The following is a 12,837-nucleotide window of genomic DNA, read 5'->3' on the forward strand; positions in this document are numbered from 1 at the left end:
AATGGTGATATATAGTTGCTTAGTTTTCGACGTTGGTTCATTAATACCTTATTTTTGGATACATGCATGCCCATAAGCACAATTTCGCCCAAAATTCTGTTTCTGCAGCCTTTCTTTCAACCTGTCTGACACTTATTGCTGGGATCCGGAGGCCTTAAGTTCATCATTGCGTTCAGGGCACATTGGGGTGTGCTCCTCGCGGCTCCAGTTATGAGAATATATTTTTCTCCCTTTGTAATAGACCATAGGTCTCCAACTGGAGCGATTTCTATCAGAAATCAGTACTTTTGGGTACGGTTCTCAACCGAATTGGTTCTTGAAATTAAAAATATATATTTTTTTATTCAAACATTATTAAAAAATTTATAAAACGATTTTTTATTTCCATTTTTAGTTTTTTTTTTTTATTAAAATCTCGTCGATATGTAATAATTTTTTCACAATACAATTACAACAACATTTGTACTATTTAATTCCAATAACCAGATATATTAAATACAATCCTTTTATTAAAATATTACGTAAAATAAAAATCTGATTTGTTTTTGTTTGTTTTGTTTTCAAACATATTTTTATTTAAGTATCAGAAAGCGTGGGTTTAAAACCTATCACAACGTGCTTTACATGTGCGACTGATAAATGAATTCGGATATATTCTACTGTGTGTGGGGTTGGGACGATGTTGTTGTTGTATAATTATTTTTTTCTTTCTTAATATGGTTATGTTGTTTAGAACAAAACAAAAAACACAACAACAAAAACAGATGTAACAATTGAATTTTAATTGTTTTCGATAAGATTTTGATTGTTGTTATTTTTCTATGTGATCGTTACTAACAGATTCTCAATTATTATTGTTTTTTTTTCTCTTCTTTCAGATTCAGATTTTCTATGAATAACAAAACTACACGATTATGAATAGCGTTTGTCTGTAACCAATCAGCATCTCAACTGGAAGCAAGCCACAAACCAAAAAATATATTTTTCGCTATAGGAAATTAAATAAATTTTGGAATATTGCGAAAGAAAAATAACCCCAAAACATAACTAAAAATCATACAGAACCCAAAAATCCCTGCAAGCAGTGAAGATTATGTACCATGGCTCGCCATATAATGGCTGTTTGTGTGGTCTGCCTTCTATGTGCAGATCACTTACCGTGTCAACAACACATTGAAACATTATTTCCTGGAAATGTTGGCAGTGCCGCATCCCTAATCAATAATAATAACAATAATGGTCATCATATCCACAATCCGGGTTGGGAACAAACACCAATGAATGCCGTTGTATATAAAAATAAAGATATCATCGCTGCAACGAGTTATTCTGCCAAAACACAACAACAACACCAGAAACATACCACCGATAATTTTATATCCTTATCATCAGCCACAACGAATAACCAAGGTGATAATCGCAGTCGTAGAAGAAAAAAACGCCACGCCGATCATGGTCATAATCCTTCGAATGAAATTCATCGGCCCGCAATCACCGATACATTTGTCCGCAGAATATTTAATGAATATGGCAGTGGTGGTGATACCATCAATGTTGAGGACTTCCAGCGTATGTTAGAGAAATTGGGTCTACATCAGTTGTTGCCACAAAAATTGCTGCAAAATTCGGAGGATGATAGTGATAATGAAACCGTAAGTAAATGTATTTGTGCGTTGGTGAAAAAAATTGAAATTGAAATCATTATAGCTAGGAAGATCTATAAAATACTGTATATGCATATAAGGGCTTTAAATAATCTGCTGTATGTCTACTGCCCTCGAAGACATCAGGAGGTCTTTAGAATTAAAAAAAAGATTGTTGATACATTTCTTTGCTGTAGATATATAAGAAATCATTTGACCTACCTACCTACCATGTACATAAATCTTTTAGAAGGTCTTCAAAATTTCGATGATTTCTTTATTTTTTTATTGCTGTACTATAAAAAGAAATTAAAATTATTATGGTCTTCTTTCGATAGAAACCCTTTCAGATGTACTTTTTACAGAAGTCTTTCTTGAAGTATTCTCAAGATTTCTATCTCGTCGTTTAGAAATCTTTTGTAAATTAAGGATTTGAGAAGACCTTTTGTAGATCCTATACGAATATCCAGCTGTGATCTTCCATAGATATAATATAGTGAAGATGAAGTTGAAAGATATATATCTATGTAAATGTCTTCAACCATAGAAAACCTCAGGAGGACATCAGCAAAACACAGAATTTCAATATATTTTCTTTGCGATAGGTAAATAGGAAGTAAATACGAAACTAATCTGTCTTCAATTGGTCTTTCGTAATTTTTTCTTTAGATAGAAATTCTTTTAGAGGTCTCTTATATAGAAGACTTTCTTTAGGTCTTATGTGGTAAATGACAAAGACGGTCTCCTTCAGATTGAAGACATTCAACAGGTCTTTAATAAATAGAAGACTTTTAGAGAAAGTATTCCCTGTAACAGGTTTCCTACATTTTAAAAATCTCAAATCTCAGAGGACAAAAAAGTTTTTCTTACATATAAGAGGGTCTTCTGTCCTCAGTTCAGTAGGTATTCTCAGTAAAGAATACAAGAGCAGAATATTTTCTTTCCATGAAAGATTTTTCATAGAAGACTCCAACGTTTTCTTTTGTTCGTTGGAAAAAAAGTGTTTTCATAGGGAGACCATAGAATCCCTTATTGACAAAGAAGATCAGAATTTGTTGATCACTTTTTCGATAGAAGACTAGAAAAAATTCTTCCCAATGAACATCAGAATAACTTTTTCTCATTGAAGACCAAATGGTTCTCTTCTAATAAAAGATCAGTAGGACAACTTATCAGAGAAGGACAGAACCAGAATTCGTTGATCACATTTTCGATAGAAGACTAGAAAGAAAAATTCTCCCCAATGAAGATCAGAATAACTTTTTCTCATTGAATACCAAATGGTTCTCTTCTAATAAAATATCAGTAGGACAACTTATCAGAGAAGAACAGAACCTTATCCCATTGAGGACCAGAAGGAAGAAAATTAAATTTCCTCTTAAGAATCGATCCGAAAGTCTTCTCCTCATACAAAATCAGACTGGTTCTTATAGAAGACTTTAAAACTCTTACTCTGGTCAGAAAGTCTTCTCAATAAAGGTGAAGTATTCTCTTACATTAAGAATATGACCTTCATCTATGAGATTAATATTTTCTAATATTTTATGAAAATGAGAAGAAGATCCACTGTGAAGATCTTTGAGTGAGAGGCCTCCTAGATGATGTTTTTCTAGTCTTCTGTAATAACAAGGACTTTTGATTTTGCAATTCTCCATTAGAAATTCTGAAACTCTAATAAAAAACTATAGGTCCTGGGTGGGAATGGGGGTCTTAATTCGAAAAAACCTACCTATGACATACTTTAGTATATTGTGAGAAGACCTCTGGAAGGTCGTCGATCTTTAAAAATGTCTTCCACTAAAATATTGGAAGATGTTTAGAAGAACACTTACAGTAGACTTTCTTTTTTCCCTATTCTCGGTAGACTTATTTTGAATTGAAATTTAATGAAATTAATATAAAATATAATTTATATTTTCCCTTCTTAATTCTTGCAGTGTATTAGAGACTCAAAATTAATAAGTTATGTAAAATCTCAATCTGCACATGATCATGATCACGATGATGATGATGATTCGGAACATGATGATCATAATCATCATCATCACCAACATTCGCATAATCATGAAGAAAACAGAAATTGTTCAGATGCATCAGAAGGTTGTGCATTGGCACACACACAAGTAAACGATCACGACGATGATGAACACAATCATCACGGTGATTCGGCAGAGTATTACAATTACACCCTCACCGCCAATGACATTGTTCATGTCTGTCCGGTACTGTTATATCAATTGACTTCCAATAGTGATACGAATAACAAAGGTTGCATCGGAAGTGAAGTGTTACTACAAATCGATCTGCAGCAAACGCAACATGCAAGCGTACCCAAAGAGGATATTATGTATGGTAAGTTGAAAATATTTTTTGTAGGCTAGTCGAATCGATTTTTTCGGAGAGGGAGTAACAATGCTATTTCATTTCAGTTTGGATATATTCATTTGCCGCGGTATTTGCCTGCAGTATTTTGGGTTTGGTTGGTGTGGCAATTATTCCCTTTATGAATTCACGTTTCTACAAACATATAATTCAATTTCTGGTGGCATTGGCTGTTGGCACCATGACCGGTGATGCATTGTTGCATTTATTACCACATGTAAGTTAACGAAAGAAAAACATATTTCAATTTTCCCAAAAAATAATTTATATTCATTGTTTCCACAGTCTCTAGCCGGTCAAAATGAAAGTAATATGATCTTTAAAGGCCTTACCTGTATGGGTGGTATTGTCTTCTTTTACATAACCGAACATGGTCTAACCATGGTATCCGAGTGGCGCAAGAGCATTGCCAAAAAAGAGACCAATAAACCCACCAGAGCCAAGGTAATGAGAGATCCCGATTCATCGCACAACAATTCCGTTGCCGGAGACAAAGTGTGCAAATCCAAATATAGTTCGTATCCCTATTGCTACGATGAAATTGCAATGGACACGAAAAACGATGTTTGGTTACATCTGCCGAATAATAAAACCGGCGATAATGCAAATGTTTCGACACGCAATGGCAAATTGGATATCGATGGCGGGGAGAATGCAACACAATCATTACTATCAACATCGCAAAATAATTATGCACCGCTTACGGATAGAAATCACCACCATCATCATCAAGGACACAATCATTCTCATTCGCATCATCATAACCATAATGATCTGCAACAATCATCACAAGCGAATAGCACCTCATCGTGTCAAAGTCACAATATACCCGATAGCAGTACGTTGGCCACCGATTTAGATGGCAATGTGGTGGGTGATACGGCGGGTGGCATTAACACTGTGGCTGCCAACAGCAATGGCAAAGATCTAATGAGTGATACGGTAACTGTTATACTAAGAGAACATGAATCTTCACATCATGGCCATTCACATAAACATGGTCATGTCCATTCGCCACCGGAATCGTTGAGTGCTGTTGTCTGGATGATAATTATGGGTGATGGTTTACATAATTTTACTGACGGCATGGCAATTGGTAAGTTGAAAACAATAATGCTTTAAGGGGACCCCCCCCCCATTCTCGGGGTCCAAATTTTTGTTGATATAATTCGAATCTACACTAATTAAAGAATGACCCTACAAAATTTCAAGTGAAAATCTCAAGAACTCTTGAAGATATATCCAATTTATTGTGTCAGCATCAAGTGACGGCTGAAGGGCTTCTCAAACTTTAAACACGTTTTTATCTAAACATTTTTTTGCGAATGGCGGGAACGATAACTCAAAAACTAATAATCCAATCGGTTCCAAATTTTGCATCGTTTCTGTGGGAGTGTATAGCTCTCGTATGAACTAGGACAAAGCCAATCGGTGAAGATCTTCCTTATTTTTTAACTTGGTTTTTGGTTAAAAATCGGCGATTTTCCAAAAAAAAAAGTTCCACTATTTTGTTAATTTTAGAGTGAGGTCAATAATCATAGTTCATACGAGAGCCAGACATGTACTCTTTCTAACACCGTTGGAATTTTCGGATTCCGATGTTCCAGTGAGGAGTTATCATGCCCGCCATCAAAAATAAGGACTTTTCTTTAATTCCAAAAAACAACAACAAAACAATAACAAAAAATTTTTTAAATTATTTTTCTTCTCTTTTAAATCTTCAAATATATATGTGCAAAGTTACAAACCTTAACAAGCATTGGTATTGGTTTACCTGCCCATTGAAAATCTTGAAAAATTAAAATCGAGAAGGGGGGGTTCCCTTAAAGCAATATTTATATGTTTTTTTTATGATATTCTATAAGAAGGATACTTTATAAGAGGAGTATATCATATAAAAATCTCACAAACGGAAAGTTTTTTGGTCTGCAATAAAATAGGCCATATCCTAATTGAAAGGTACAAAAAGGAGTCTTTATAGTCTTCTATGAGGCTATAAGAGACTATCAGATATTTTATGAAAATAAATTGTTTTGGTATTTTATGAGAAGAATAAATTCTGTTATTTGGGGGAATGTCCATCCAGGACTTTTATAAGACGAAGTCTATTTGGTCTTATTGAAGAGTACTTTGAAAGAACATAACCAAAGAGTAAAGTGATTGACTGAATTAACCATTCATCAACGACCAGTCGGAACGGCTGAAGCTAGAATCTTGACATTTTTTGTGACAGTCATCTTGGCCCAAATAATGGGTTTTTGGAAATTCGAATTAGAACGGCACGAAAAGTACTAAATATGGTAACATTTGTATATGGCGAACCGGTGGCGCTAGAACTAATGTGTACACTAAATAGTACAAATATGTATTTGGGTGCACCGATAGAGCTAGAACACTAAAATTTGGGAATGAATTTAATGTTGGTGTGTACGATTGGTGTATGGATGTAGTTTTGGAAATTTATACATATGGGTACTAAATGGTGCTATATTTGATACAATTTGAATCGATAGAGCTGGAATCCTGAAATTTGGAGTTAGGGTTACTGATAAGATGTAGGACTAGGATATTTAGCAAGTTTTGAAAATGTATACTAATGTGTACTAAATAGTACCAAATGTGTATTTGGGTGAACCGAAACTGAAATTTTGTAATAAGGTTGCTGTTGGAGTGTAGGATTGGTGTATGGAGGTTAATGTTGGAGTGTAGGATTGGTGTATAGATGTAGTTTTGGAAATTCATACTTATGGATACTAAATTGTATAATATGAATTCTGGGTGAACCGATAGTTCTAAGATCCTGAAATTTGGATTTAGGGTCTCTGTTAAGGTTAAAAATTGAGATATATATGATTTTTTGGAAATGTGTACTAAATAGTACCAAATGTGTACATGGGCGAATCGATAGAGCTAGAACACTGAAATTTGGAAATAAGGTTACTGTTGGAGTGTAGGATGTATTTATGAAAATTCATACTTATGGGTACTAAATGGTACTAACTTGTGTACAATTTCTATATTTTCTATTGAAGTCTTTTGCTTATAGAATGACATATTATAAAGGTCTTCCGTCTATGGAAAATTTCCAGAAAGCCTCAAACATCGAGATTTACCTTTAATAATTATATGCTAAAAGCTTTCCTGTCCACCGATAGAAGGAATTAGGAAGATATCTCTGTAAAGAGCATATCTCTCTGTAGGGCTCTAGAGTTCATATCACTGTATAAAATTTCCAGAAGTCCATTCTATTTATAAAAAGGATCTTAGAATGACTTCCTTTCACAGTATTCAATGCAGCAGAAAGTCTTATGTCTTTGGATGTGTTTATAGATGCACTATTGTACCTCTGTCTGTGGGAATTGCCTGAATTTTTATCTGTGGAAGAATTAGAAAAGTTTTTCTGTTGGGTTCGTCTAGCTTGTTGCATATAATAATTTAAAAATTTAAATTTTTTATTTACTTTTTTTCAGGCGCTGCATTTGCCGAAAATCTTGCTGGCGGCTTCTCTACAGCATTGGCTGTATTTTGTCATGAATTGCCGCATGAACTGGGAGATTTTGCAATTCTAATAAAGGCTGGCATGTCGGTGAAATCAGCCGTATACTATAATCTACTTACGGGTGTGTTAAGTTTTATTGGCATGATTGTGGGTATTATATTTGGTCAGTCACACGAAACAGCCCAATGGATGTTTGCGGCAGCTGCAGGTCTATTTATTTATATAGCTATGGTTGATATGGTAAGTAAACTGGTTTTTTATTTTTTGTTATTTTAATAATAATTAATTTTTTATCGCAAATGTTAGTCCTGATTTACATAATTTCATTTTTAATTACTATAAATGTGCAAAATAGAAGAAATCAGTTTTATTTAATATAATTATATTTTTCTGTAAAAAATAAAAATGTATAATATTCAATTCAATTCTCACTTGCTTACAAATAATATATGTATTAAAACAAAATAATTTATTATAATGTCAATGATAGATTGTTTTATCTAATTTGTATTTATTTTATTCTCCTCCATCCATATCTTCTAGATGCCTGAAATATCAGCTGCACATAAATCAGTGCAACAATTTGCATTACAAATCTTGGGCATGTCAAGCGGCGTATTACTTATGCTTTTAATAGCCATTTACGAGGGCGACTTAATGAATCTTTTCTCAACAAACTAATTAAACAGGCAGCTAAGCCGACAAACGACAAATAGCAAATAGTCAAAAATGACGGCAAACACAAAACAACAACCAGAAGAACCTATACAATAACACTAACAACTTCATGTACATTAATATGGATTCCTAAAACAATAAGCAAACTGAAAAATAATGAATACTGTAATAGTTAAGTATAAACAAAACAAACCCTATTTAAAAAATTAAAACTATTTATATAATCTAATGTCGAATTCTAATAAAACTTACAATAACAAAAAAACAACAACAAATCGAATTAAGAAACTATACCAATCCCCCAACCAACACACACACACGCGCCTCCTACCTATATCTCTAATTGCTACTATTAATATTACGAGAACAGAAACGAAATAAAACACAGCCATTTTATGTTTAATTTTCAAAAGTGAAAATCTCACAAAAAATAATTATACAAAACCGAAATCCCGTTGTTTAAAACAAACCTTCGTTTTTAGTGATAAAACAAAAAACCACAAACACAACCAATTAAGTGTATTTATACCAAGTATATATTAAGCTCAAATGTTAACTCATACACTATTCAAAACTCTCTCCCTACCTTCCTTCCTTTATTTCTTTTGTCCAAAATTACCTTTGATAATTATATAACTAGATTATACACATTCGTACACAGTTACAACAGTACATACTTTGAATGGAAAACAAAGAATATCATTTTTTGCTATAGAGGAATAAAAATAAAAAAAGTTGTTTGCTAATTTTAAATGGCTGCAATTTTGGTTCAATCATCAAAGAGGATGAGAGACTTTATAGAGAACTTTAGGTTATCTGTTGACTGTATTCTATAAATAGATAAGAGTTCAGCTGATAAAGGTCTTTTGCCAGTTTATGCGATTTAGGAGGTTATTCATCTTCTGAGTTTTCCAAAAGGTTTTCGGTCTATTGAAAACTTCAGAAGTCCTTTACATGTCACTTAAATGTTTTTATATCCCTAGAAGATCGTTTAAATTTAGAGAACATCTTTATGATTTTTTTTTGTCTGTGAAGCCATCTAAAAGTTGTCTAACATCTAGATCATCTTATTGGAGTGGATATGGTCTATGCGATAACAAGAGGAACGGTTAAAACAATATCTATTAGTCAGCTCACCCAGCTAGCAAAAGTCAGCTGCTTTCTCTCAAGTCTGATGTTTTTATAATGGAAGTTAATTCACAAAAATGGAGTTTGACAGCAAACTTAAGAGACAGCTTGTCTCCCTGGATGACCTTATTTATAGGCCTTGGGTTAAATTTAAAATATCGGTCTTATTCTGAACATCAAGTCACCGTGAATATGTTCGATTTTCCCTTTAAATTTATTCACTTTTTTCACTTTCCTCTTATTCTAAATAAAGTTCGAAAGGGAAAAAATCCGTTTTAGGGAATAACTAATTATACTGGTTTACAGGGAATGGGAGAATATAATGACATTTTGTGCGAAATTTTTCGCCAATAAATTTAAAGGGAGATGACTTCATTCAGAATAAGGCGGGAATGTGAATGCGAACAAATTTTCACAAGCGATATCTCTCCCTAGCGAATATTCAGAATAAGGCTGTATATCTTTCTAAATTATTTGTTAATGGACGAATGTGTAAACAACTTGCAACCGAATCTATTTCTCATATGAATTTGTATTAGAGACACAAATTTCCAATTAATTCAATATTTTTTTCTTCCTCTATGCTGCAAGTAAAATAAAAAAACTGTAACACAAACACTTGTATTTTCATCAAACTACTCAACCACACTCGTTTTTTATTTTCACAACTTTAAGCAATGCAATTTTTCTAAATTAGAAGTAATTAAAAAAAACACACACACACAAATTATCTTTCAACACCCTTTTTTCACTAATATCTTTCTAATTTATAATTTAAATTTATTTTTGCGACATAAACATTCATTGCTTTACTTCTAGATAAAGGCATTTATGCACACACACTCACACCATCCCTCCTTTACACACACACACATACTTACTTATACACGTATTTTTAAACAACAAAAAAAGGACTGATGAAATTGTGGAAAATAAATAAAATAAAAAAATATGGAGATTTTGATATTACTACAGCAATTGGAATGATATAATATGTTATATAAAAAAATCATATATACATATAATAATATATATAGATATACGTACGTATGAACCAAACAACAATTTCACTTCCTCTAAAAAGTTTGTTTTTTATTATTATAATAATAATTATTTAAGTTAATTACAATTGTTATTTTGTTTATCTTAATTTTTCTCTAAAATATTTTTTACATTCGTTTTTTTTCTACTTAAACAACAACAACAAAAACAATGCTAGCAATAAGTCGATTATTATGTTAACTATACTTAAGTTATTAAAAACACATTAAACAACAACAACAGTAGATGCAAAATAAACAAAACGCATTATAAATAGTAATATTTAAAGAAAAAAATGCATAACAATTTAAAAAATATATATTAATGAAGGAACAAACAAAAATAATAAACTTTTGTCGTAATTTTCTCTCTTTTTTATTTACATACATAAACGACACTTTAAGTGATTTGCGTATTTTTTTTAATGACAAAAAATATATCCATAAATAAACTGAAGAAAAAGGTGTTTTTTGTTTTTGGATTTTGATTCTGTTGAAATAAATTTAGCAGCCTCTTCACTCGTAGACTTTTGCTTCATTCAGTCTTATTCTGGATATTCGCTTGAGAGAGATTTCGTTTGTGAAAAATTTCCCCTTTCACATTCTCGCCTTATTCTTATTATGAATAGGGAGAAGCTAAAAAATTAGAGATGCGAATATTCGAGTTTTCGAAAATGGTGGCTGAAAAAAGATTCGTGTTGCCATATTGTCATTTAAGTTGTAATGTGTGTTGCCCCATTTTAATTTTATTTAGAAATATAATATTTTTTATTGTTTTGTTTTCAATTGTTACTTTTTATTGTTATTTAAATTTTATATCAATATAAATGTGAAATATCAAGCATCGGCTGTAAAACAGCTTTGTAATTAGAAGAAAATAAATTCATGCTTGAAAATATGGCAACATACAACGCCATGTGAAACAGCTGTAAATTGTTTGATGCAATATGGTGCAACAACTAAAACAGATTACAAAAAAAGAACATTTTTTAATGGAAAAAACCGCAAGGGACTGATCCTCCCCCAACATGTCTTCATTCAACCTCCAAATTGCATCGAACTCTGCTTAAATATTCCTTATTGCCTTTATACATTCCGTGGCAATATTTCGTTGAGCATGCAAGTTATCAATGGGATTTTAAATGGCATTTGTTTTTGAGTTAAAAATATGCATACAACCATTTATAATAATCAAAATAGTGATGGAATAACTATTGTGGAGATATTTTTCATACAAATATTTAATACTTATATATTTTTGGGCTGATTACCCTTTAAATTGATTAGCGGAAACTTTCGCACTTCGGAATAACAAATTTTTCCCCCAAAGCGGATTTTTTCGCTTTCGAACTTCAAAATAAGGGGAAAGTGAAAATGGGAAAAAATTCGCTGCGAGTTTTAGTACAGAATGACTTTAAAGGGAAATGCGAAAAAATTCACTGTGAATTGATGTCCAGAATAAGGCCAATTGTGTTCGTCCTGGAATCATGGAACGAAAAGGAGAACCAAAAAGATATAAAGTATGGCCTTGAGGGTTATGACAGTATTATATTGTATTCACCATAATACCTGTAGTACGATTTTGTAACTGCACAGCGACAGAATTAAACGTGATTGCCTATAACTACAAATTTGCATTCGCTTAATCGTTAAGCCCTACCTAAAATTGTCGGTAACAGAAAAAATAGTTCCAAAATTCTACTACTGGAAACAATTATCAGATACCCCAAAATTAATATACATATCCGTCTGTCTGTTGAAATCACGATAGAGATCACAATTAAGAAGTATGATATTGAAAATAAATGATGTCGGTCCACATTTTGGTATTGTCCCATATTAAGCTACTGTACAATTTTAGGCTTTTTAAGGTTATTTGCCATTTCTTCGCAGACAATTTTTAATACAGGACCACTATTATATTTTTTTCTTTGATTACGTTTTCATAATGAAAGTCAATTCACAATAATGGATCTTGATAGCAAACTTGAGAGGCAGCTGATATCAAGCTTGTCTCCCTGGACCAACTTATTTATATGCCTTGATAACAATTGTAAAAAATATTCTGTGTTCTTGAATAGAAAATACATAGATCTCATTTAAATATCCTGTTGTTTAGGAAGAGACTAAACATAAACGGACGAACTTATTTATATGCCTTGTAAAAAATAGTAGATTCTTGTAGTACGGAACAGACCATTTTTTCTCCGCGTTTTCCAACCGAATATGGCTGTAATTCGGCATTCTGTGTTCTTGAAGGGCGAAAAGTATCTTTGCAGAAAATTACATAGATCTCATTTAAATATCCTGTTGTTTAGGAAGATGGCTAAACATAAATAAAATTGATTTTGATGGACGTTTCTAAACGAGGTTATAAAATGAAATGCATCGCTTTTGTCTGTAACGCGCGTTAAAAGTCATCATTGACATATACCACACAACGATTAACACACTAATCGATAACTCA

General features: G+C 32.3%; 2 protein-coding genes across 2 annotated transcripts in view; one reads left to right on the forward strand and one right to left on the reverse strand.

Moving 5' to 3' along the window:
- LOC133334653 (pyrimidodiazepine synthase) overlaps window positions 1–12,837 on the reverse strand; it is a 220,473-nt gene that overhangs the window by 30,938 nt on the left and 176,698 nt on the right. The window lies entirely within an intron of this gene.
- LOC133334617 (zinc transporter foi) lies at window positions 1,095–8,211 on the forward strand. The gene is made up of 6 exons (XM_061542930.1): window positions 1,095–1,652; window positions 3,581–3,995; window positions 4,073–4,242; window positions 4,311–5,121; window positions 7,496–7,764; window positions 8,068–8,211. Exons 1-6 carry the CDS (start codon window positions 1,101–1,103, stop codon window positions 8,203–8,205), a joined length of 2,355 nt encoding a protein of 784 aa, XP_061398914.1. The 5' UTR covers window positions 1,095–1,100; the 3' UTR covers window positions 8,206–8,211.

The sequence above is a fragment of the Musca vetustissima genome, unplaced genomic scaffold (genome assembly GCF_032173495.1).
Source record: "Musca vetustissima isolate MV318-11 ecotype Yass unplaced genomic scaffold, APGP_CSIRO_Mvet_v1 utg2180, whole genome shotgun sequence".
Taxonomy (NCBI): domain Eukaryota; kingdom Metazoa; phylum Arthropoda; class Insecta; order Diptera; family Muscidae; genus Musca; species Musca vetustissima.

What these genes read in the sequence shown, in the direction of transcription:
- LOC133334617 (XM_061542930.1), top strand. Translation starts at nt 1,101, where the DNA reads ATGGCTCGCCATATAATGGCTGTTTGTGTGGTCTGCCTTCTATGTGCA. An exon ending in ATGATAGTGATAATGAAACC is followed by an intron (nt 1,653 to 3,580) that starts GTAAGTAAATGT and finishes TAATTCTTGCAG; the next exon opens with TGTATTAGAGACTCAAAATT. An exon ending in ATATAGCTATGGTTGATATG is followed by an intron (nt 7,765 to 8,067) that starts GTAAGTAAACTG and finishes CATATCTTCTAG; the next exon opens with ATGCCTGAAATATCAGCTGC.